The 27,355-nt window shown below is 42.2% G+C and overlaps 1 protein-coding gene across 1 annotated transcript in view; it reads right to left on the bottom strand.

Moving 5' to 3' along the window:
* CFAP157 (cilia and flagella associated protein 157) overlaps positions 1-23,139 on the bottom strand; it is a 153,783-nt gene extending 130,644 nt beyond the window's left edge. The window contains exons 1-2 of the mRNA XM_053695499.1: positions 22,912-23,139; positions 18,328-18,599 (exon numbers count right to left, since the gene is read on the bottom strand). Of these exons, the coding sequence (XP_053551474.1) occupies positions 18,328-18,599; positions 22,912-23,057 (418 nt within the window). The 5' untranslated portion in view covers positions 23,058-23,139. The remainder of the gene's footprint in view (positions 1-18,327; positions 18,600-22,911) is intronic.
* Between the last annotated feature and the right edge of the window lie 4,216 nt (positions 23,140-27,355).

Below are 27,355 nucleotides of genomic sequence, written 5' to 3' on the forward strand. Positions count from 1 at the left end.
TACTGTGTGTACTAATGATATGCACTGCTCACTCATACACGGTACTGTACTGTGTGTACTAATGATGTGCACAGCTCAGTCATACATGGTACTGTACTGTGTGTACTAATGATGTGCACTGCTCACTCATACACGGTACTGTACTGTGTGTACTAATGATGTGCACTGCTCACTCATACACGGTACTGTACTGTGTGTACTAATGATGTGCACTGCTCACTCATACACGGTACTGTACTGTGTGTACTAATGATGTGCACTGCTCACTCATACATGGTACTGTACTGTGTGTACTAATGATGTGCACTGCTCACTCATACATGGTACTGTACTGTGTGTACTAATGATGTGCACTGCTCAGTCATACATGGTACTGTACTGTGTGTACTAATGATGTGCACTACTCACTCATACACGGTACTGTACTGTGTGTACTAATGATGTGCACTGCTCAGTCATACACGGTACTGTACTGTGTGTAATAATGATGTGCACAGCTCAGTCATACACGGTACTGTACTGTGTGTACTAATGATGTGCACTGCTCAGTCATACATGGTACTGTACTGTGTGTACTAATGATGTGCACAGCTCAGTCATACACGGTACTGTACTGTGTGTAATAATGATGTGCACAGCTCAGTCATACAAGGTACTGTACTGTGTGTACTAATGATGTGCACTATTCAGTCATACATGGTACTGTACTGTGTGTACTAATGATGTGCACTGCTCAGTCATACACGGTACTGTACTGTGTGTAATAATGATGTGCACAGCTCAGTCATACACGGTACTGTACTGTGTGTACTAATGATGTGCACTGCTCAGTCATACATGGTACTGTACTGTGTGTACTAATGATGTGCACAGCTCAGTCATACACGGTACTGTACTGTGTGTAATAATGATGTGCACAGCTCAGTCATACACGGTACTGTACTGTGTGTACTAATGATGTGCACTATTCAGTCATACATGGTACTGTACTGTGTGTACTAATGATGTGCACTGCTCACTCATACATGGTACTGTACTGTGTGTACTAATGATGTGCACTGCTCACTCATACACGGTACTGTACTGTGTGTACTAATGATGTGCACTGCTCACTCATACACGGTACTGTACTGTGTGTACTAATGATGTGCACAGCTCAGTCATACACGGTACTGTACTGTGTGTACTAATGATGTGCACTGTTCAGTCATACACGGTACTGTACTGTGTGTACTAATGATGTGCACTGCTCACTCATACACGGTACTGTACTGTGTGTACTAATGATGTGCACTGCTCACTCATACACGTTACTGTACTGTGTGTACTAATGATGTGCACTGCTCACTCATACATGGTACTGTACTGTGTGTACTAATGATGTGCACTGTTCAGTCATACACGGTACTGTACTGTGTGTACTAATGATGTGCACTGCTCACTCATACACGGTACTGTACTGTGTGTACTAATGATGTGCACTGCTCACTCATACACGGTACTGTACTGTGTGTACTAATGATGTGTACTGCTCACTCATACATGGTACTGTACTGTGTGTACTAATGATGTGCACTGTTCAGTCATACACGGTACTGTACTGTGTGTACTAATGATGTGCACTGCTCACTCATACACGGTACTGTACTGTGTGTACTAATGATGTGCACTGCTCACTCATACACGGTACTGTACTGTGTGTACTAATGATGTGCACAGCTCAGTCATACACGGTACTGTACTGTGTGTACTAATGATGTGCACTACTCACTCATACACGGTACTGTACTGTGTGTACTAATGATGTGCACTGCTCACTCATACACGGTACTGTACTGTGTGTAATAATGATGTGCACAGCTCAGTCATACACGGTACTGTACTGTGTGTAATAATGATGTGCACAGCTCAGTCATACACGGTACTGTACTGTGTGTACTAATGATGTGCACTGTTCAGTCATACACGGTACTGTACTGTGTGTACTAATGATGTGCACTGCTCACTCATACACGGTACTGTACTGTGTGTACTAATGATGTGCACAGCTCAGTCATACACGGTACTGTACTGTGTGTACTAATGATGTGCACTGCTCACTCATACACGGTACTGTACTGTGTGTACTAATGATGTGCACTGCTCACTCATACACGGTACTGTACTGTGTGTACTAATGATGTGCACTGTTCAGTCATACACGGTACTGTACTGTGTGTAGTAATGGTGTGCACTGCTCACTCATACACGGTACTGTACTGTGTGTACTAATGATGTGCACTGCTCACTCATACACGGTACTGTACTGTGTGTACTAATGATGTGCACAGCTCAGTCATACACGGTACTGTACTGTGTGTACTAATGATGTGCACTGTTCAGTCATACACGGTACTGTACTGTGTGTACTAATGATGTGCACTGCTCACTCATACACGGTACTGTACTGTGTGTACTAATGATGTGCACTGCTCACTCATACACGGTACTGTACTGTGTGTATAATGATGTGCACTGTTCAGTCATACACGGTACTGTACTGTGTGTACTAATGATGTGCACTGCTCACTCATACACGGTACTGTACTGTGTGTACTAATGATGTGCACTGCTCAGTCATACACGGTACTGTACTGTGTGTACTAATGATGTGCACTGTTCAGTCATACACGGTACTGTACTGTGTGTAATAATGATGTGCACAGCTCAGTCATACTCGGTACTGTACTGTGTGTACTAATGATGTGCACTATTCAGTCATACATGGTACTGTACTGTGTGTACTAATGATGTGCACTGTTCAGTCATACACGGTACTGTACTGTGTGTACTAATGATGTGCACTGCTCAGTCATACATGGTACTGTACTGTGTGTACTAATGATGTGCACTGCTCACTCATACACGGTACTGTACTGTGTGTACTAATGATGTGCACTGCTCAGTCATACATGGTACTGTACTGTGTGTACTAATGATGTGCACTGCTCACTCATACATGGTACTGTACTGTGTGTACTAATGATGTGCACTGCTCACTCATACACGGTACTGTACTGTGTGTACTAATGATGTGCACTGCTCACTCATACACGGTACTGTACTGTGTGTACTAATGATGTGCACTGCTCACTCATACACGGTACTGTACTGTGTCTACTAATGATGTGCACTGCTCAGTCATACACGGTACTGTACTGTGTGTACTAATGATGTGCACAGCTCAGTCATACACGGTACTGTACTGTGTGTACTAATGATGTGCACTGCTCACTCATACACGGTACTTTACTGTGTGTACTAATGATGTGCACTGCTCACTCATACACGGTACTGTACTGTGTGTACTAATGATGTGCACTGCTCACTCATACACGGTACTTTACTGTGTGTACTAATGATGTGCACTGCTCACTCCTACACGGTACTGTATTGTGTGTACTAATGATGTGCACTGCTCAGTCATACACGGTACTGTACTGTGTGTACTAATGATGTGCACTGCTCAGTCATACACAGTACTTTACTGTGTGTACTAATGATGTGCACTGCTCAGTCATACACAGTACTGTACTGTGTGTACTAATGATATGCACTGCTCAGTCATACACGGTACTGTACTGTGTGTACTAATGATGTGCACTGCTCACTCATACATGGTACTGTACTGTGTGTGCTAATGATGTGCACTGCTCAGTCATACACGGTACTGTACTGTGTGTACTAATGATGTGCACTGCTCACTCATACACGGTACTGTACTGTGTGTACTAATGATGTGCACTGCTCACTCATACACGGTACTTTACTGTGTGTACTAATGATGTGCACTGCTCACTCCTACACGGTACTGTATTGTGTGTACTAATGATGTGCACTGCTCAGTCATACACGGTACTGTACTGTGTGTACTAATGATGTGCACTGCTCAGTCATACACAGTACTTTACTGTGTGTACTAATGATGTGCACTGCTCAGTCATACACAGTACTGTACTGTGTGTACTAATGATATGCACTGCTCAGTCATACACGGTACTGTACTGTGTGTACTAATGATGTGCACTGCTCACTCATACATGGTACTGTACTGTGTGTGCTAATGATGTGCACTGCTCAGTCATACACGGTACTGTACTGTGTGTACTAATGATGTGCACTGCTCACTCATACATGGTACTGTACTGTGTGTACTAATGATGTGCACTGCTCAGTCATACACAGTACTGTACTGTGTGTACTAATGATGTGCACTACTCACTCATACATGGTACTGTACTGTGTGTACTAATGATGTGCACTGCTCACTCCTACATGGTACTGTACTGTGTGTACTAATGATGTGCACTGCTCACTCATACACGGTACTGTACTGTGTGTACTAATGATGTGCACTGCTCACTCATACATGGTACTGTACTGTGTGTACTAATGATGTGCACTGCTCACTCATACACGGTACTGTACTGTGTGTACTAATGATGTGCACTGCTCACTCATACATGGTACTGTACTGTGTGTACTAATGATGTGCACTGCTCAGTCATACACGGTACTGTACTGTGTGTACTAATGATGTGCACTGCTCACTCATACACGGTACTGTACTGTGTGTAATAATGATGTGCACTGCTCAGTCATACATGGTACTGTACTGTGTGTACTAATGATGTGCACTGTTCACTCATACATGGTACTGTACTGTGTGTACTAATGATGTGCACTGCTCACTCATACATGGTACTGTACTGTGTGTAATATACTGTGTGTACTACTGCATCTTCTAGCACTTCTACTAGTGCTCCTGCTAGTGCTTTAATTAGTGCTTCTGATAGTGCTTTTACTATTGCTTCTGATAGTGCTCCTGCTAGTGCTTCTGCTAGTGCTTCTACTAGTGCTCCTGCGTCTGCTAGTGATTTTACTAGTGCTCCTGCTAGTGCTTCTGCTAGTACGCCTGCTAGTGATTTTACTAGTGCTCCTGCTAGTGCTTATGATAGTGCTTCTGCTAGTGTGCCTGCTAGTGATTTTACTAGTGCTTATGATAGTTCTTCTGCTAGTGCAACTGCGCCTGCTAGTGATTTTACTAGTGCTCCTGCTAGTGCTTATGATAGTGCTTCTTCTAGTACGCGTGCTAGTGATTTTACTAGTGCTCCTGCTAGTGCACCTGCGTCTGCTAGTGCTCCTGCTAGTATTTTTACTAGTGCTTCTTATAATGCTTCTGATAGTGCTCCTGATAATGCTTCTGATAGTACTTTTACTAGTGCTCCTGCTAGAACTTCTGATGGTGCTTCTGATAGTGCTTTTACTAATGCTCCTGATAGTGCTTCTGATATTGCTTTTACTAGTGCTCCTGATAGTGCTTTTACTAGTGCTTTTGATAGTGCTTTTACTAGTGCTTCTGATTAGTGCTCCTGTTAGTGCTTCTGCTAGTACGTCTCATAGTGCGCCTGCTAGTACTTCTGATAGTGCTCCTACTAGTGCTTTTACTATTGCTTCTGATAGTGTTCCTGCTAGTGCTTCTGATTTTACTAGTGCTTCTGATAGTGCTCTTGCTAGTGCTTCTGATAATGCTTTTACTAGTGCTTCTGCTAGTGCTCCCACTAGTGCTTTTACTTGTACTTCTGCTAGTGCTCCTGATGGTACTTCTGCTAGTGCTTCTGATAGAGCTCCTGCTAGATAGTACTACTTATAGTAGTGCACCTGATAGTGCTTGAGCTAGTGCTTCTGATAGTTCTTTTACTAGTGCTCCTGCTAGTGCTTCTGATAGTGCTCCTGCTTGTGCTTCTGATAGCGCTCCTGCTAGTGCTTTTGATAAATGCTTTTATTATTGCTTCTGCTAGTTCTTCTGATAGTGCTCCTGATAGTGCTCTTGCTAGTGCTTCTACTAGTGCTTCTGATTTTGCTTTTACTAGTGCTTCTGATAGTGTTCCTGCTAGTGCTTCTGATTTTGCTTTTACTAGTGCTTCTGATAGTGCTCTTGCTAGTGCTTCTGATAATGCTTTTACTAGTGCTTCTGCTAGTGCTCCCACTAGTGCTTCTACTTGTACTTCTGCTAGTGCTCCTGATAGTAATTCTGATAGTGCCTCTGCTAGTGCTCCTGCTAGTGATTCTGCTAGTTCTCCTGCTAGTGCACCTGCTTATGCTTCTGATAGTGCTCCTGATAGTACTACTTATAGTGCTTCTACTAGTGCACCTGCTAGTGCTTCTGATAATTCTTTTACTAGTGCTCCTGCTAGTGCTTCTGATAGTGCTCCTGATAGTACTACTTATAGTGCACCTGCTAGTGCTTTTGATAGTGCTCCTGCTAGTGCTTTTGATAGTGCTCCTGATAGTGCACCTGCTAATGCTTCTGACAGCAATCCTGGTAGTGCTTTTGATAGTGCTTTTACTAGTGCTTCTGATAGTGCTCCTGCTAGTACTTCTGATAGTGCTTCTACTAGTGCTCCTGCGTCTGCTAGTGATTTTACTAGTGCTCCTGCTAGTGCTTATGATAGTGCAACTGCGCCTGCTAGTGATTTTACTAGTGCTCCTGCTAGTGCTTATGATAGTGCTTCTGCTAGTGCGCCTGCATCTGCTAGTGATTTTACTAGTGCTCCTGCTAGTGCGCCTGCGTCTGCTAGTGCTCCTGCTAGTATTTTTACTAGTGCTTCTAATAATGCTTCTGATAGTGCTCCTGCTAATGCTTCTGATAGTACTTTTACTAGTGCCCCTGCTGGTGCTTCTGATAGTGCTTTTACTAGTGCTTCTGATAGTGCTTTTACTAGTGCTCCTGATAGTGCTTTTACTAGTGCTTCTGATTAGTGCTCCGGTTAGTGCTTCTGCTAGTACGTCTCATAGTGTGCCTGATAGTACATCTGCTAGTACTTCTGATAGTGCTCCTGCTAGTGCTTCTACTAGTGCTTCTGATTTTGCTTTTACTAGTGCTTCTGATAGTGTTCCTGCTAGTGCTTCTGATTTTGCTTTTACTAGTGCTTCTGATAGTGCTCTTGCTAGTGCTTCTGATAATGCTTTTACTAGTGCTTCTGCTAGTGCTCCCACTAGTGCTTCTACTTGTACTTCTGCTAGTGCTCCTGATAGTAATTCTGATAGTGCCTCTGCTAGTGCTCCTGCTAGTGCTTCTGCTAGTTCTCCTGCTAGTGCACCTGCTTATGCTTCTGATAGTGCTCCTGATAGTACTACTTATAGTGCTTCTACTAGTGCACCTGCTAGTGCTTCTGATAATTCTTTTACTAGTGCTCCTGATAGTGCTCCTGATAGTACTACTTATAGTGCACCTGCTAGTGCTTCTGCTAGTTCTTTTACTAGTGCTCCTGCTAGTGCTTCTGATAGCGTTCCTGCTAGTGCTTTTGATAGTGCTCCTGCTAGTGCTTTTGATAGTGCTCCTGATAGTGCACCTGCTAATGCTTCTGACAGCAATCCTGGTAGTGCTTTTGATAGTGCTTTTACTAGTGCTTCTGATAGTGCTCCTGCTAGTACTTCTGATAGTGCTTCTACTAGTGCTCCTGCGTCTGCTAGTGATTTTACTAGTGCTCCTGCTAGTGCTTATGATAGTGCAACTGCGCCTGCTAGTGATTTTACTAGTGCTCCTGCTAGTGCTTATGATAGTGCTTCTGCTAGTGTGCCTGCACCTGCTAGTGATTTTACTAGTGCTCCTGCTAGTGCGCCTGTGTCTGCTAGTGCTCCTGCTAGTATTTTTACTAGTGCTTCTAATAATGCTTCTGATAGTGCTCCTGCTAATGCTTCTGATAGTACTTTTACTAGTGCCCCTGCTGGTGCTTCTGATAGTGCTTTTACTAGTGCTTCTGATAGTGCTTTTACTAGTGCTCCTGATAGTGCTTTTACTAGTGCTTCTGATTAGTGCTCCGGTTAGTGCTTCTGCTAGTACGTCTCATAGTGTGCCTGATAGTACATCTGCTAGTACTTCTGATAGTGCTCCTGCTAGTGCTTCTACTAGTGCTTCTGATTTTGCTTTTACTAGTGCTTCTGATAGTGTTCCTGCTAGTGCTTCTGATTTTGCTTTTACTAGTGCTTCTGATAGTGCTCTTGCTAGTGCTTCTGATAATGCTTTTACTAGTGCTTCTGCTAGTGCTCCCACTAGTGCTTCTACTTGTACTTCTGCTAGTGCTCCTGATAGTAATTCTGATAGTGCCTCTGCTAGTGCTCCTGCTAGTGCTTCTGCTAGTTCTCCTGCTAGTGCACCTGCTTATGCTTCTGATAGTGCTCCTGATAGTACTACTTATAGTGCTTCTACTAGTGCACCTGCTAGTGCTTCTGATAATTCTTTTACTAGTGCTCCTGATAGTGCTCCTGATAGTACTACTTATAGTGCACCTGCTAGTGCTTCTGCTAGTTCTTTTACTAGTGCTCCTGCTAGTGCTTCTGATAGCGTTCCTGCTAGTGCTTTTGATAGTGCTCCTGATAGTGCACCTGCTAATGCTTCTGACAGCAATCCTGGTAGTGCTTTTGATAGTGCTTTTACTAGTGCTTCTGATAGTGCTCCTGCTAGTACTTCTGATAGTGCTTCTACTAGTGCTCCTGCGTCTGCTAGTGATTTTACTAGTGCTCCTGCTAGTGCTTATGATAGTGCTTCTGCTAGTGCGCCTGCACCTGCTAGTGATTTTACTAGTGCTCCTGCTAGTGCGCCTGCGTCTGCTAGTGCTCCTGCTAGTATTTTTACTAGTGCTTCTAATAATGCTTCTGATAGTGCTCCTGCTAATGCTTCTGATAGTACTTTTACTACTGCCCCTGCTGGTGCTTCTGATAGTGCTTTTACTAGTGCTTCTGATAGTGCTTTTACTAGTGCTCCTGATAGTGCTTTTACTAGTGCTTCTGATTAGTGCTCCGGTTAGTGCTTCTGCTAGTACGTCTCATAGTGTGCCTGATAGTACATCTGCTAGTACTTCTGATAGTGCTCTTGCTAGTGCTTCTGATAATGCTTTTACTAGTGCTTCTGCTAGTGCTCCCACTAGTGCTTCTACTTGTACTTCTGCTAGTGCTCCTGATAGTAATTCTGATAGTGCCTCTGCTAGTGCTCCTGCTAGTGCTTCTGCTAGTTCTCCTGCTAGTGCACCTGCTTATGCTTCTGATAGTGCTCCTGATAGTACTACTTATAGTGCTTAGTGCTTCTACTAGTGCACCTGCTAGTGCTTCTGATAATTCTTTTACTAGTGCTCCTGCTAGTGCTTCTGATAGTACTACCTATAGTGCACCTGCTAGTGCTTCTGCTAGTTCTTTTACTAGTGCTCCTGCTAGTGCTCCTGCTAGTGCTTCTGATAGCGTTCCTGCTAGTGCTTTTGATAGTGCTCCTGCTAGTGCTTTTGATAGTGCTTTTACTAGTGCTTCTGATTAGTGCTCCGGTTAGTGCTTCTGCTAGTACGTCTCATAGTGTGCCTGATAGTACATCTGCTAGTACTTCTGATAGTGCTCCTGCTAGTGCTTCTACTAGTGCTTCTGATTTTGCTTTTACTAGTGCTTCTGATAGTGTTCCTGCTAGTGCTTCTGATTTTGCTTTTACTAGTGCTTCTGATAGTGCTCTTGCTAGTGCTTCTGATAATGCTTTTACTAGTGCTTCTGCTAGTGCTCCCACTAGTGCTTCTACTTGTACTTCTGCTAGTGCTCCTGATAGTAATTCTGATAGTGCCTCTGCTAGTGCTCCTGCTAGTGCTTCTGCTAGTTCTCCTGCTAGTGCACCTGCTTATGCTTCTGATAGTGCTCCTGATAGTACTACTTATAGTGCTTCTACTAGTGCACCTGCTAGTGCTTCTGATAATTCTTTTACTAGTGCTCCTGCAAGTGCTTCTGATAGTGCTCCTGATAGTACTACTTATAGTGCACCTGCTAGTGCTTCTGCTAGTTCTTTTACTAGTGCTCCTGCTAGTGCTTCTGATAGCGTTCCTGCTAGTGCTTTTGATAGTGCTCCTGCTAGTGCTTTTGATAGTGCTCCTCATAGTGCACCTGCTAATGCTTCTGACAGCAATCCTGGTAGTGCTTTTGATAGTGCTTTTACTAGTGCTTCTGATAGTGCTCCTGCTAGTACTTCTGATAGTGCTTCTACTAGTGCTCCTGCGTCTGCTAGTGATTTTACTAGTGCTCCTGCTAGTGCTTATGATAGTGCAACTGCGCCTGCTAGTGATTTTACTAGTGCTCCTGCTAGTGCTTATGATAGTGCTTCTGCTAGTGCGCCTGCACCTGCTAGTGATTTTACTAGTGCTCCTGCTAGTGCGCCTGCGTCTGCTAGTGCTGCTGCTAGTATTTTTACTAGTGCTTCTAATATTGCTTCTGATAGTGCTCCTGCTAATGCTTCTGATAGTACTTTTACTAGTGCCCCTGCTAGTGCTTCTGATGGTGCTTCTGATAGTGCTTCTGATATTGCTTTTACTAGTGCTCCTGATAGTGCTTTTACTAGTGCTCCTGATAGTGCTTTTACTAGTGCTTCTGATTAGTGCTCCGGTTAGTGCTTCTGCTAGTACGTCTCATAGTGTGCCTGATAGTACATCTGCTAGTACTTCTGATAGTGCTCCTGCTAGTGCTTCTACTAGTGCTTCTGATTTTGCTTTTACTAGTGCTTCTGATAGTGTTCCTGCTAGTGCTTCTGATTTTGCTTTTACTAGTGCTTCTGATAGTGCTCCTGCTAATGCTTCTGATAGTACTTTTACTAGTGCCCCTGCTGGTGCTTCTGATATTGCTTTTACTAGTGCTCCTGATAGTGCTTTTACTAGTGCTTCTGATTAGTGCTCCGGTTAGTGCTTCTGCTAGTACGTCTCATAGTGTGCCTGATAGTACATCTGCTAGTACTTCTGATAGTGCTCCTGCTAGTGCTTCTACTAGTGCTTCTGATTTTGCTTTTACTAGTGCTTCTGATAGTGTTCCTGCTAGTGCTTCTGATTTTGCTTTTACTAGTGCTTCTGATAGTGCTCTTGCTAGTGCTTCTGATAATGCTTTTACTAGTGCTTCTGCTAGTGCTCCCACTAGTGCTTCTACTTGTACTTCTGCTAGTGCTCCTGATAGTAATTCTGATAGTGCCTCTGCTAGTGCTCCTGCTAGTGCTTGTGCTAGTGCACCTGCTTATGCTTCTGATAGTGCTCCTGATAGTACTACTTATAGTGCTTCTACTAGTGCACCTGCTAGTGCTTCTGATAATTCTTTTACTAGTGCTCCTGCTAGTGCTTCTGATAGTGCTCCTGATAGTACTACTTATAGTGCACCTGCTAGTGCTTCTGCTAGTTCTTTTACTAGTGCTCCTGCTAGTGCTTCTGATAGCGTTCCTGCTAGTGCTTTTGATAGTGCTCCTGATAGTGCACCTGCTAATGCTTCTAACAGCAATCCTGGTAGTGCTTTTGATAGTGCTTTTACTAGTGCTTCTGATAGTGCTTCTACTAGTGCTCCTGTGTCTGCTAGTGATTTTACTAGTGCTCCTGCTAGTGCTTATGATAGTGCAACTGCGCCTGCTAGTGATTTTACTAGTGCTCCTGCTAGTGCTAATGATAGTGCTTCTGCTAGTGCGCCTGCACCTGCTAGTGATTTTACTAGTGCTCCTGCTAGTGCGCCTGCGTCTGCTAGTGCTCCTGCTAGTATTTTTACTAGTGCTTCTAATAATGCTTCTGATAGTGCTCCTGCTAATGCTTCTGATAGTACTTTTACTAATGCCCCTGCTAGTGCTTCTGATGGTGCTTCTGATAGTGCTTTTACTAGTGCTCCTGATAGTGCTTTTACTAGTGCTTCTGATTAGTGCTCCGGTTAGTGCTTCTGCTAGTACGTCTCATAGTGTGCCTGATAGTACATCTGCTAGTACTTCTGATAGTGCTCCTGCTAGTGCTTCTACTAGTGCTTTTACTATTGCTTCTGATAGTGTTCCTGCTAGTGCTTCTGATTTTGCTTTTACTAGTGCTTCTGATAGTGCGTCTACTTGTACTTCTTATAGTGCTCCTGCTAGTGCTTCTTCTAGTTTTTCTGCTAGTGCTTCTGTTAGTGCTCCTGAGAGTGCCTCTGCTAGTGCTCCTGCTTCTGCTAGTGCTTCTGCTAGAGCTCATGCTAGTACTTCTGCTAGTGCTCCTGATAGTACTACTTATAGTGCTTCTACTAGTGCACCTGCTAGTGCTTCTGATAGTTCTTTTACTAGTGCACCTGCTAGTGCTTCTGATAGTTCTTTTACTAGTGCTCCTGCTAGTGTTTCTGATAGTGCTCCTGCTAGTGCTTCTGATAGCGCTCCGGCTAGTGCTTCTGATAGTGCTCCTGCTAGTGCTTCTGATAGTGCTCCTGCTAGTGTTTCTGATAGTGCTCCTGCTAGTGCTTCTGATAGTGCTCCTGCTAGTGCTTCTGATAGCGCTCCTGCTAGTGCTTCTGATAGCGCTCCTGATAGTTCTCCTGATAGAGCTCCTGATAGTACTTCTGATAGTGCTTCTACTAGTGCACCTGCTAGTGCTTCTGATAGTTCTTTTACTAGTGCTCCTGCTAGTGCTTCTGATAGTGCTCCTGCTAGTGCTTCTGATAGTGCTCCTGCTAGTGCTTCTGATAGTGCTCCTGCTAGTGCTTTTAAAAGTGTTCCTGCTAGTGCTTCTGATAGAACTCCTACTAGTGCTTCTGATAGTGCACCTGCTAATGCTTCTGACAGCAATCCTGCTAGTGCTTTTGATAGTGCCCCTGCTAGTCATCCTGCTATTGCTTTTACTAGTGCATCTGATAGTGCTTTTACTAGTGCTTCTGATAGTACTTCTGATCGTGCTTCTACTAGTGCTCCTGCTAGTGTTTCTGATAGTGCTCTTGTGTCTGCTAGTGCTTCTACTAGTGTTCCTGCTTCTGATAGTGCTTCTTATAGTGCTCCTGATAGTTTTACTAGTACTCCTGCTAGTGTTTCTGATAGTGCTCCTGGTAGTGCTTCGGCTAGTACTTCTGATAGTGCTTCTACTAGTGCTCCTGCGTCTGCTAGTGCTTCCACTAGTGCTCCTGCTAGTGCTTTTGCTAGTGCTCCTGTCTCTGATAGTGCTTGAGATAGTCCTCCTGATAGTGTTAGTGCTTCTACTAGTGCCCCTGCTAGTGCTTTTACTAGTGCTCCTGCTTCTGATAGTGCTCCTGCTACTGCTTCTACTAGTGCTCCTGCTAGTACTTCTGCTAGTGCTTTTTCTAGGGCTTTTACTAGTGCTTTTACTAGTGCTCCTGCGTCTGCTAGTGCTTCTACTAGTACTTTTTCTAGTGCTCCTGCTTTTGATAGTGCTCCTGCTAGTGCTTCTGCCAGTTCTTTTACTAGTACTCCTGCAAGTGTTTCTGATAGTGCTCCTGCTAGTACTTCTGATAGCGCTCCTTATAATGCTTCTGCTAGTGCTCCTGCATCTGCTAGTGCTTTTGCTCGTGCTCCTGCTTCTGATAGTGCTTCGGAAATTCCTCCTGATAGTGTTCCTGTTAGTGCTTTTGATAGTGCTTCTGATAGTGCTTCTACTAGTACCCCTGATAGTGCTTTTACTAGTGCTCCTGCTTCTGATAGTGTTCCAGCTAGTGCTTCTGATAGTGCGCCTGCTAGTGCTTCTACTAGTGTTACTGTTAGTGCACCTGCTAGTGTTTCTGATATTGCTTCTGCAGGTACTTCTGATAGTGCACCTGCTAGTGCTTCTGATAGTGCTCCTGTTAGTGCTTCTGATAGTGTTCCTGCTAGTGCTTCTGCTAGTGTCCCTGCTAGTGCTTCTGATAGTGCTCCTGCTAGTGCTTCTGATAGTGCTCCTCCTAGTGCTTCTGATAGCGCTCCTGCTAGTGCTTCTGATAGTGTTCCTGCTGGTGCTTCTGAAAGTGCTCCTGTTAGTGCTTCTTATAGTGCTTCTGCTAGTGCTCCTGCACCACTGTCAAAGTATACAAAGCTGAAGTGATTTCATATAAAAACGAGCAAACAGACTAGCAAATCATAAGACCTAGAACCTCCATACAAAGGCAACAATAGGAGACTGGAGAGACTGATGATTTTTACAGTTCGAAACAAACTTCAATCTCCATTGATCTGTTAAAGAAAGTCTAACGGAGACTGAATCTATCTGGAGTGCCAGAAAAGTAACCTTTGTCTGAGGAACTAAAGAACTCTTTAGCAAATTGATCTTCCAACCATATTGACTAAGAAACAATAGACTGTTGATGTGAGATTCTGCAAAATGTAAAGATGGAGATATTACCAAGATATCGTCCAGGTAAGGAAACACAGCTATTCCCTGACCTCTGATGACAGACAAAAAAGCCCCCAGAACCTTTGTGAAAATCATTGGAGCTGTACCCAGACCAAACGGTAGAGCAACAAACTGAAAGTGCTTGGCTAGAAAAGCAAACCACAGAAACTGATGTTTGTGAATTGGAATATGGAAATAAGCATCCTTTAAATATATTGTGGACATAAACTGTCCTTGCAGTATGAAAGGCAGAATAGACCGAATAGTCTCCATTTTGAATGTTGGAATCTTGACCAACTAGTTCAGAGCCTTTAGATCCAAAATTAGTCTGAACGTTCCCTCCTTTTTGGAAACAATATATTTGAATAAAATCCCTTCCCTTTCCAGCAGAAGAACAGGAACAATCACACCCATGGATTCCAGAAACAGGACTGATTGAACAAAAACCTGAGCTTTTAAAGGATACTTTACAAACACTTGACAAAAGAAACCTTCCTCTGGGAGGTCTTAACCTAATCCCTTTATGAAAATCTTCGGAAATTAAATATAGAGCCCAAGAATCTGAAACATTCCGAAACCATGCCTCCTTAAAGAGACTTAACCTCTCCCGTACCAGAGAATCTGGATTGGGGGCCACACCATGCGGTCTTCGGAGCAGGAATAAATATTTGGCCTGCTTAGGCCTGTTCCAATTAGAGCACGGCTTTCAACCTCAGAAACCTTGCTTAGCAGTGGAGGATTCAGATTTTTGCTCCTTACTTTGATGAAAGGAATAACAACTATTAGAAGCCTTAAATGTAACCGTAGATTTCTTATCTTGGGGAAGAAAAGCTCCTATACCACCAGTAAGGGTGGAAATAATGGCATCTAGATTTGGCCCCAAAAATTGCTTCCTTGAAAATAAATATACAAGAGTTTGGACTTAGAAACTCCATCAGCAGACCATGACTTTAACTATAAGGCTTGTCTAGAAAGGACATGCTCTTAGAATTAATCCTAATGATATCCAAAATAGCATCTCTAATAGCTGGTCTGAAAAGATAACCTGCCAGCAAATAGGCCCTTCTATAAAATGATTAAAGTTTCCTATCTTTAAAAGAAATGCTATCCTCAAAGGGATAGTAGTACGTTTAGCCAAAGTATAAATGGCACCATCTACCTTAGGGACAGATTCCCAAAGCTCAATATTAGAAGCTAGAAGAGGATACATATTTTTAAACCTTGCAGAAGGATTACATTAACTACCAGATTTAGATCATTATTTAGAAAAAATCCCAGCCACAGCATCAGCCACTGGAAAAACCTCAGAAGAATCCTTAGTAGGTTTACAATAAGAATCTAAACGACTGGTAGAACCCCCTCTCCAGAAACAAAAACATCCTTAATTTCTAACCTAAGTAAAACCTCCTTTAATAAAGAACGAATGTGATCAATCTTAAATAAAAAGGAGGAAGAAGCAGGCTCAGGATCAGAGACAGGCCACTGATCATCTGAAAAAAACTCACCCACAGAAGCCTCATTATCCTCATGAGATACAGGAATATTACTACTTGTAGAAGGCATATTGTGTACTGACCTTTTACGTTTACTTGAAGGCGGAATGACTGCCAACATTTCAGACACTGTAGCCTTAATAAACTCTTTAATGCCAGGAACTATTTGAACTGGACATTCCTGTAATAAACAAACATAAGGCGCAATAATACATTTGGAAGAAAGTGCAGCATTAGATTGGTCTAAATGCATCAAAATATTAATTGTATCACATACATAAATAAGAAGGAGGGAACCTCACCCTATTTACAATAAACACACTTAATATTAATAGAAAGGTGTCCAGAAACTTCTGCTTCCAAAGGAGGAATAGGCACAGATTTGGAAGATGAGAAATGTTAAGGAGTTTGAAGCGCAAACAGATTAAGAACCCGGATGCTTAAACCTTTTGGGAGCACAATAAAATGATCTGATTTATATCCAGAAATTTGATTTGGTTACTTAGGAAATTGTGTCTCTGTATACTAATGGGTTGGTGAACAGGTGTATTGAACCTATTAGTAAATGCTTCTTATATGATTGATATATAGTAAATATGTCGTGTTACGGTATTTTCAAACATGTACTATTGAAAAATTAATCTTAAATTCATCAAAATACCTATAGGTTAAATATAACTTAATTTATTGAAACAACTTATCAGATAAAAAAATATTATAAAACAATATAAGACAGTATAAAAAAAGTTGGCCGACTTATTAAGAGAGTATATATATCGAAATTAATCAGTGTACTCTTCGAATCTAATAACAACGTGAAAAGTTCATAAGTCAGTTGTTATACTGGGTAGGGAATCAAGTCTTTAATAATACCAAAGTTTTTTGGGTGATTTCAATGATCCCCGAACTTTGTTGCAGTATTAATCCTTTGGTATGTGATAAATTAAACAAGTTCTCCTTTAATATCCATGTCCGGAAGATTTGGAAGATTCCATAGTGAAAAACACAGATAAATAACCCCAAATAGCAAATGAGCTCTTAGGGAATGAGTATACAATACCCCCTCCTGGGATTAAAGCTATAGTTGAAAGCACCCAAACAAATGGCATTTTAAAAGTAACAAAAAAGTGCCCAAAAGAAGTGCACCCATGCGTATGTACCCGTGCACTCCTACGCATGCACCTATGCGCTTCCATGCACGCAACGGCGAGCACACATGCGACCAGGAAACACAAAGATACTAAAACTATAAATCTGATGTATTAACAAAAAAATTCTGATTAATAATTCCCAGGAGGTTCAACCCAAAAGAGAGCCCCTTAGATATGGGGTGCAAACAAATCTGATCCCAGGTATATACAAGTAGAAAATAATAAAAAGCCATGTATAGGTTTAAACTTGTGTTTAAATTGTTAAAATAAACAATAAAAGTCACTTACCTAAAATTCTCTGCTTAATATGTTTCAGTTCTGTACTGAAAACATATCAGCAGAGGACATACTATAGGAGTTAACTGTAGACCCAATAGAAGTAGGCAAAAGACAAGTCCGTGCAACATCTTTGAAAGGGTAGTGATTTAAAGTTTATTGGGAAAGAAAAAAATAAGGCACACCCTCAACTTAAATTTCCATCTTGACAAACACTGCACTTTGAGGGTAAATGGGCCTTAACTCTGCACATCTCTATTCTTCACCTTCCTCCATCAAAGGCAAAGATACTACCATAGAAGTGGGAGGGGTTATATAGAGCTCTTGAGGTTTGGGAATATTTGCCTCCTCCTTGTGGTAGGGAAGGTAATTCCCAGAGTAATGGATCGTGGACTCTTACCTCCTTTATGAAAGAAAAATAACGGAGAACACCTACCTCAGATATCTGGGAATCTTATAACGTTTTTTTCAGATCATAATTAACACCAGTCATGTAAATGTGTGCCAAACCTTGACTTCTTGACTTGAGATCTTAATGCAACCTATGTGTAAGTGATGTATGAGTTTGAGTAATAAGTAACTGAGTAAACCTAGCTCGGATGCCTAGGAATCTTATTACGGATCTCTGAATCATATTTTCCACCAGTAATGAAAATATGTGCCCAATGTAGACTTAGCTCACTGTAGTAACTACTGAGATCTTAATATAACCTGTGTGTAAGTGACATATGAGTTCCAAAAATAAGTAACGGAGTAAACCTACCTCAGATGTCTGGGAATCTTATTCCAGATATCCGAATCATATTTTACACCAGTAATAAGTAACTGAGTACACTTAGCTCAGATGTCTGGGAATCTTATTACGCATCTCTGGATCATATTTTACACCAGTAATAAGTAACTGAGTACACTTAGCTCAGATGTCTGGGAATCTTATTTTGGATCTCTGGATCATATTTCACAAGAGTAATAAGTAACTGAGTACACTTAGCTCAGATGTCTGGGAATCATATTACGGATCTCTGGATCATATTTCACACCAGTAATAAGTAACTGAGTACACCTAGCTCAGATATCTGGGAATATTATTATGGATTTCCGGATCATATTTCACACCAATAATAAGTAAATGAGTATACCTAGCTCAGATGTCTGGGAATCTTAATACAGATCTCTGGATCATATTTCACACCAATAATAAGTAACTGAGTACACTTAGCTCAGATGTCTGGGAATCTTACTACGGTTCTCATCGGAAACAATTACCTAGGAGCATGTTCTCTGCAGTCAGCTGGTCCTTGGTCTCCTGGAATTCCCGTCTCATCTGCGCCAGCTGGGTCTCATATGCATCCTTCTCAGACTCTTTGGCTTGTTGAAGACCCAGCAGCTGGTCGTTCAGGTCAGCGATCTCATCCGTGCGCTGGTTTAGTGTGCGCTTTAGGAATGACACAATCTCTTTCTTATCACTGGCGAGTTGCTCATACTCTGCGTGATTTAGTGACTCCTTAGAACAGACGTCATCTAACTTCTGCTGGTACCTGTAATACACAGTTATTTCACTAATATGTGATTACCTACCTACTACTTATCTGTGTACTGTGTGTACTCCCCTACATACCTGCTACTTATCTGTGTACTGTGTGTACTCACCTACCTACCTACTCCTTATCTGTGTACTGTGTGTACTCACCTACCTACCTACTCCTTATCTGTGTACTGTGTGTACTCACCTACCTACCTACTCCTTATCTGTGTACTGTGTGTACTCCCCTACCTACTACTTATCTGTGTACTCCCCTACATACCTACTACTTATCTGTGTACTGTGTGTACTCCCCTACATACCTGCTACTTATCTGTGTACTGTGTGTACTCCCCTACATACCTGCTACTTATCTGTGTACTGTGTGTACTCACCTACCTACCTACTCCTTATCTGTGTACTGTGTGTACTCCCTTACCTACCTGCTTACTACTTATCTGTGGGCTGTGTATACTCACCTACCTACCTACTCCTTATCTGTGTACTGTGTGTACTCCCCTACCTACCTGCTTACTACTTATCTGTGGACTGTGTGTACTCACCTACATACCTGCTACTTATCTGTGTACCCCCCTACATACCTACTACTTATCTGTGTACTGTGTGTACTCCCCTACCTACTACTTATCTGTGTACTGTGTGTACTCACCTACCTACTACTTATCTGTGTACTGTGTGTACTCACCTACCTACCACTTATCTGTGTACTGTGTGTACTCACCTACCTACTATTTATCTGTGTACTGTGTGTACTCACCTACTTACTATTTATCTGTGTACTGTGTGTACTCGCCTACCTACTATTTATCTGTGTACTGTATGTACACACCTACCTACCACTTATCTCTGTACTGTGTGTACTAACCTACCTACCTACTACGTATCTGTATACTGTGTGTACTCCCCTACCTACTACTTATCTGTGTACTGTGTGTACTCCCCTACCTACCTACTACTTATATGTGTACTGTGTGTACTCACCTACCTACCTGCTACTTATATGTGTACTGTGTATACTCACCTACCTACTATTTATCTGTGTACTGTGTGTACTCACCTACCTACTACGTATCTGTGTACTGTGTGTACTCACTTACCTACTACTTATCTGTGTACTGTGTGTACTCACCTACCTACTACTTATCTGTGTACTGTGTGTACTCACCTACCTACTACTTGTCTGTGTACTGTGTGTACTCACCTACCTACTACTTATCTGTGTACTGTGTGTACTCACCTGCCTACTACTTATCTGTGTACTGTGTGTACTCACCTACCTACTACTTATCTGTGTACTGTGTGTACTCATCTACCTACTACTTATCTGTGTACTCACCTACCTACTATTTATCTGTGTACTCCCCTACATACCTACTACTTATCTGTGTACTGTGTGTACTCACCTACCTACTACTTATCTGTGTACTCCCCTACATACCTACTACTTATCTGTGTACTGTGTGTACTCCCCTACATACCTACTAATTATCTGTGTACTGTGTGTACTCACCTATCTACCTACTACTTATCTGTGTACTGTGTGTACTCACCTACCCATATGTACTACACAGTGAACAGAACTACCTACCCCTATGTACCATACAGTGTACACAGCTACCTAACACTATGTACAATACAGTATACAAACCTAACTACTATGTTTCCATACAGTGTACATACCTATCTACCCTATGTACCATACAGTGTACAGTGCAGTATACACACCTACCTACCCTATGTACCATACAGTGTGCACACCTACCTACCCTATGTACCACACAGTGTACAGTGAAGTATACACACCTACCTACCCTAATGTACCAGTATACTCACCTTCCTACCTTATGTACAATACAGTGTATACACCATTACCCCTATGTACCATACACTGTACACACCTACATATCCCTATGTACCATAAAGTGTACACTGCAGTGTACACACCTACCTACCCCTATGTACTATACAGTGTACACTGCAGTGTACACACCTACCTACCCTATGTACCATACAGTGTACACACCTACCTACCCCTATGTACCCAGGCTAGGAGTAAGGCAATAGCCTTTTTCATTTGACATTTTTCTGTATTTTACCCATGGGGTATTGACAACACCCTATATACCATTAATAAAGTATTTGATTTTTACCCACTATCTTGGTGCTCCTGTAACTTTCTTTACACACCTACCTACCCTATGTACCATACAGTATACAGTGCAGTTTACACACCTACCTACCCTTATGTACCAGTGTTATCACCTTCCTACCCTATGTAGAATACAGTATACACACCATTACCCCTATGTACCATACACTGTACACACCAACATACCCCTATGTACCATACAGTGTACACACCTACCTACCCTATGTACCATACAGTGTACAGTGCAGTTTATACACCTACGTACCCTATGTACCTCACAGTGTACAGTGCAGTGTATACACCTACCTACCCTATGTACCATACAGTGTACACACCTACCTACCCCAATTTACCATACAGTGTAGTGTACACACCTACCCTATGTACCATGCAGTGTACAGTGCAGTGTACACACCTACCTACCCTATGTACCATACAGTGTACAGTGCAGTGTATACACCTACATACCCTATGTACCATAGAATGTACAGTGTAGTGTAAACACCTACCTACCAATGTACCACACAGTGTACAGTGCAGTGTATACACCTACCTACCCCTATGTACCACACAATGTACAGTGCAGTGTATACACCTACCAACCCCTATGAACCACACAGTGTACAGTGCAGTGTATACACCTACCTACCCCTATGTACCACACAGTGTACAGTGCAGTGTATACACCTACCTACCGCTATGAACCACAGTGTACAGTGCAGTGTATACACCTACCTACCTCTATGAACCACACAGTGTACAGTGCAGTGTATTCACCTACCTACCCCTATGTACCACAAAGTGTACAGTGCAGTGCACACACCTACCTACCCTATGTACCATACAGTGTACACACATACCTACCCCTATGTACCACACAGTGCAGTGTATACACCTACCTACCCCTATGTACCGCACAGTGTACAGTACAGTGTATGCCCCTACCCCTTTATACCATACAGTGTACAGTGCAGTGTATATACCTACCTACCCCTATATACTACACAGTGTACAGTGAAGTGTACACACCTACCTACTCTATGGACCACACAGTGTACAGTGCAGTGTATACACCTACCCTATGTACCATACAGTGTACAGTGCAGTGTATACACCTACCCTATGTACCATACAGTGTACAGTGCAGTGTATACACCTACCCTATGTACCATACAGTGTACCTACCCTATGTACCATACAGTGTACAGTGCAGTGTATACACCTACCCCATGTACCATACAGTGTACAGTGCAGTGTATACACCTACCCCATGTACCATACAGTGTACCGTGCAGTGTATACACCTACCCTATGTACCATACAGTGTACAGTGCAGTGTATACACCTACCCTATGTACCATACAGTGTACAGTGCAGTGTATACACCTACCCTATGTACCATACAGTGTACCGTGCAGTGTATACACCTACCCTATGTACCATACAGTGTACCGTGCAGTGTATACACCTACCCTATGTACCATACAGTGTACAGTGCAGTGTATACACCTACCCTATGTACCATACAGTGTACAGTGCAGTGTATAACCTACCCTATGTACCATACAGTGTACAGTGCAGTGTATACACCTACCCCATGTACCATACAGTATACAGTGCAGTGTATACACCTACCCTATGTACCATACAGTGTACAGTGCAGTGTATACACCTACCCTATGCACCATACAGTGTACAGTGCAGTGTATAACCTACCCTATGTACCATACAGTGTACAGTGCAGTGTATACACCTACCCTATGTACCATACAGTATACAGTGCAGTGTATACACCTACCCTATGTACCATACAGTGTACAGTGCAGTGTATACACCTACCCTATGCACCATACAGTGTACAGTGCAGTGTATACACCTACCCTATGTACCATACTGTGTACAGTGCAGTGTATACACCTACCCTATGCACCATACAGTGTACAGTGCAGTGTATACACCTACCCTATGTACCATACAGTGTACAGTGCAGTGTATACACCTACCCTATGTACCATACAGTGTACAGTGCAGTGTATACACCTACCCTATGTACCATACAGTGTACCGTGCAGTGTATACACCTACCCTATGTACCATACAGTGTACAGTGCAGTGTATACACCTACCCCATGTACCATACAGTGTACAGTGCAGTCACCTCTCTAGCCGGCTCTCTAGGTCTCGGATCTGCAGTAGGTAGGACTCTTTGCTCTGCTCAGATACCGACTCCGGGATCACGGTGCGGGCGGCCTCGGGTCTCTTCTTGTTGGCGCCGCTCTTATCCCTCTTCTTCTTAGGCGCCATCACACCGACCGTCACACGGGCACGCGCACCGAACAAAACCTATTTTCCGTACAGATCCGGTTAGTGCAAGGCCTGGCTAGGCGTCCCGTTGCTAGGTAACGGCAAGAGGCTGCAGCTTCAAGGAAGACACGCCCTAGAGGACGGGGTTGTCAGTGGTGGGCGGGACTTACAGACAGACTGGGGTCAGGTATTGTCAGCAGATAACCTATATTATAAGGTTCCTTTTTATTTTATACATATATTTATTAACAGGTTACAACATAAACAGTTTGTTTCTTCATTGCTGTAGGTAGGAGGCGCACTGTCATTGTCGTATTGACAACTTGGTATTAAAGACGAGGCTGAAATTGGCTTCTTATTCAGCCAACTTCTTATTGGGCAACTGATTACAATTAGACCACAAAAAGCTGTATAAACCAAATATCTACATTTGTTTTTTAATTTAAATAAAATAATAGACTTTCCCAAAACCTAAACAAACTTACATTTTATACAAATACATGTTATATTGCAATAAACAGATGGTAAACATGGCACAGTTTTTGTTGTTTTGAATAAGTAACTTGTATATAAAGGGTTAAATCCTTTGGGCCACTGATTTTTGCAAGGATATATACAGGGTGTGAGTCCCTTCACAGAATGCACATGTTTTTAGCCTGGCCCATGTTTATATGGCAAACAAACTGGTGCCAACCATGCCACTTCATATTGTTGGGAAATACAACAGCATGTACTATACCACATGTATGAACAACATTGATGCTGTAGATGGCGCTGTTCAGTTTAGATTGCTGATTGTTTATATCTGTGATCTTGTTCATTCTTTTATACAGGAAGGAAGTTGTTGTTTTAATCTCTATTGTGTTTTTCCTCCTCTGTGTGTGCTGACTATAGTTTTACAAGTCCTTTGGTATGTTCCAAATATTGCTTATGCATCTGTACAAGTAAAGCCTAATGCAGTTTTCTTTAAAAGCTTCCAGTGTCTTTTTGATACATACACCAACAGGTTATGGGCCCAGACACTGAAGAAAAAGAAACTACAAGTCAGTAAGTGTTGCATCTATGATCCAAGCAAATACTGTGTGAGGAAACAAGAGCTGCATCCAAATTACTGAAAGATGGCAAGTGGTTCAGATGTGAAATATGCAATAGCGAAATTAAATAATACCAACTACCAGCTGTGGAAGTTTAAGCTTGAAATGCTGTTATCCAAAGATGATTTATGGGAGGTGCTGGATACAAACAGACCCACTGATAATCCAGGGGAATGGGACAAGAAAAACAGACAAGCAAAAGCAGTTATAAGCCTGTTAGTGGAGGATGATCAACTCATTCACATAAGAAAAGAAAACACAGCTAAAGGTATGTGGACTGCACTACAAAAACTGCATGAGCGTTCAAACTTAAATAGTAAACTATATTTGCTGCGCAAACTATATAAGATGAGGCTGGAAAAAGGCCAGGAAATGTGTGAACATGTGAATGCTATGCTAGAGATTGTGGAACAGCTATGTGCAATTGGAGAAGAAATTAAAGACAATCATATAGTAGCATTGTTACTATGCAGCCTTCCAGAGTCATATAGTGCCCTTATCAATGCTCTAGAAACCAGACCTGAACAAGAACTAACACTAGAATATGCTAATGGAAAACTAATTGATGAATATAATAGAAGAAAGGAAAACATGCATAGTGAAGAAAATGAGAGATCAGAGGTAGCTCTGAAGGCGCAAGAAGGCACAAAACAAAACAGAGAAACCAGAGTGTGTTTTCGCTGCAAAAAGGTCGGTCACCTGAAAAAGAACTGCTCAATCTGGAAAGCTGAGCAGCGAAGGTTAGAACCACCTACAAGAGAGAGAGCTAAGGCAGCCACAAAGCAAACTGCAGCTGCATCATGGAGCGGCAGCTTTAAAGTGACTCAGAATAGTACACCACACGGATGGTGCATTGACTCAGGGGCAACTAGTCACATGACAAGTGACGAGACATTCTTCACAGAAATTGATTTCAATACTAAAGATAAAGTCTTCCTAGCAAATGGGAAAAGTATTACAGCTGAAGGCAATGGTCAAGGGTTCCTGACTTGCATCACACCATCAGGAGGTAAGCAAAGCATTCTAGTAAAGAATGTTCTGTACGTCCCAAGTTTAGAAGGAAGCCTCCTGTCAGTGAAAACTCTTGCTAACAATGGACTCACAGTTCAGTTCCAAGGCAATGAATGCACAATTCGAAACAGGAAACAAATCCTAGCAAAAGGAAGATTGAACGAACACCTGTACAAACTTATCACTGAAAGGAAGCAAGCCAAAACAGCCATTCATAATCCAAACAACAAATGTATCCACCTGTGGCACAGGCGATTAGGGCATCGAAACCCAGAGGCCATAAAGGAACTTGCAAAGGAAGGTTTATCAGAAGACATGATAATTTTGCCTTGTGACATGCTCATGAAGTGCACATGTTGTATCAAAGCAAAGGCCACACGTACCCCACTTCCACAAGCCAGTCAAAGAAAAACCACTCACCCCATGGAACTCATACACAGTGATGTGTGTGGACCAATGAAAACCCCCACACCCGGCGGGAACAGATATTTACTGACTTTCATTGACGATTATTCCAGGTACACAACAACATATCTGATGAAGCACAAAAGTGAGACATCAGAGAAACTTCAAGAATTTATAGCTACATTCAGCAATAAATTTCGACGGAAACCAGGAACAATGCGTACCGACAACGGAGGGGAATATATGAGTAAGGAAGTGGAGTCATACATGAAGAAACAAGGCATTATACACCAAACGACTGTACCATACACTCCTGAGCAAAATGGTGTTGCAGAAAGGAAAAATCGCACCCTCATAGACATGGCAAGATGCATGCTTTCAGACGCCAATTTACCTAACCAGTACTGGGGTGAAGCAATAATGACTGCAACATACTTACAGAACAGGCTACCATCAAAAACTATTGAGAGCACCCCATATGAAATGTGGAATGGATCAAAACCTAGTATGGGACATATTAGAGTGTTTGGATGTAAAGCATATGCCCATGTTCCAAGTGAGAAACGCTCCAAATTAGAGAACACAGCCATAGAAGGCATTCTTATGGGCTACAGTGAACAAAGTAAAGGCTATAGAATTCTTCATCCAAAGACCAACAAGATCACAATAAGCCGCAGTGTTTATTTTGATGAAAGTCAAACATCAGAAAAAATGTCCCTCGAAAGCCATAAAGAGAACCTCTCCACTGAATCAGCAAGAGATGCTGACCAAAGTGAAGCTGTACAGGAGACAGAGCAAGAAGTGGAGCTCACAATAGAAAAAACAGCTACTCACAAACCAATAGAACCCACTGAACAACCAGAAATCAGAAAATCAACTCGGGTGACGAAAGGTATACCACCCCGCAAGCTGTCATACATCGCTAAGACACATGAAACACTCGAACCAACATCCTGGGAAGATATTGAAAAATTGCCAAAAAGGGAAGCCAACCAATGGAGAAAAGCAGCCGAAGAAGAAATAAAATCACTTCAGGAAAACAAAACCTGGACACTCACTGAGCTCCCCCCCGGTCGCAAAGCTATAGGAAGCAAATGGACTTTTAAAGTAAAATACGATGCAGAAGGAAATATTCACAGATACAAGGCAAGATTAGTTGCAAAGGGATATTCACAGAAATTTGGAGAAGATTATGATGAAACTTTTGCTCCAGTTGTAAAACACTCCACCATCAGAGCGCTCCTTAGCATTGCAGCCGGAAAGGGAATGCAAGTGAGGCACCTGGACGTCAAAACTGCTTTCCTATATGGAGACATCAAAGAGGATCTCTACATGGAACAGCCACCTGGATTTGAGAGGGAACCGAACCTTGTATGCAAACTTCAAAAGAGCATCTATGGACTAAAGCAAGCTGCGAGAATGTGGAATGAAAAAGTGAATGAAGTACTCATGAAACAAGGATTCTCAAGAAGCAAAGCAGATCCATGTCTATATTCAAGGCATCAAGAAAACAAATGGATATACATCCTAATTTATGTTGATGACATCATAACTTGTTTTGAACAAGAAGGGGACTGTGACCAAATAGTTCATATATTAAACCAGAACTTTGAGATTAAAGAACTAGGGAACATCACTTATTATTTAGGAATCCAAATAGAAAGGGAAGAGGATGGAAGCTATCTTCTTAACCAAAGTCAGAAAATTACAGAAATATTAGAGCAATTCCACATGCAAGATGCAAAAGAGGTGAAAACACCTACGGAACCAGATTACCTGAAAAACAAC

This window comes from Bombina bombina, chromosome 12 (genome assembly GCF_027579735.1).
Source record: "Bombina bombina isolate aBomBom1 chromosome 12, aBomBom1.pri, whole genome shotgun sequence".
Taxonomy (NCBI): Eukaryota; Metazoa; Chordata; class Amphibia; order Anura; family Bombinatoridae; genus Bombina; species Bombina bombina.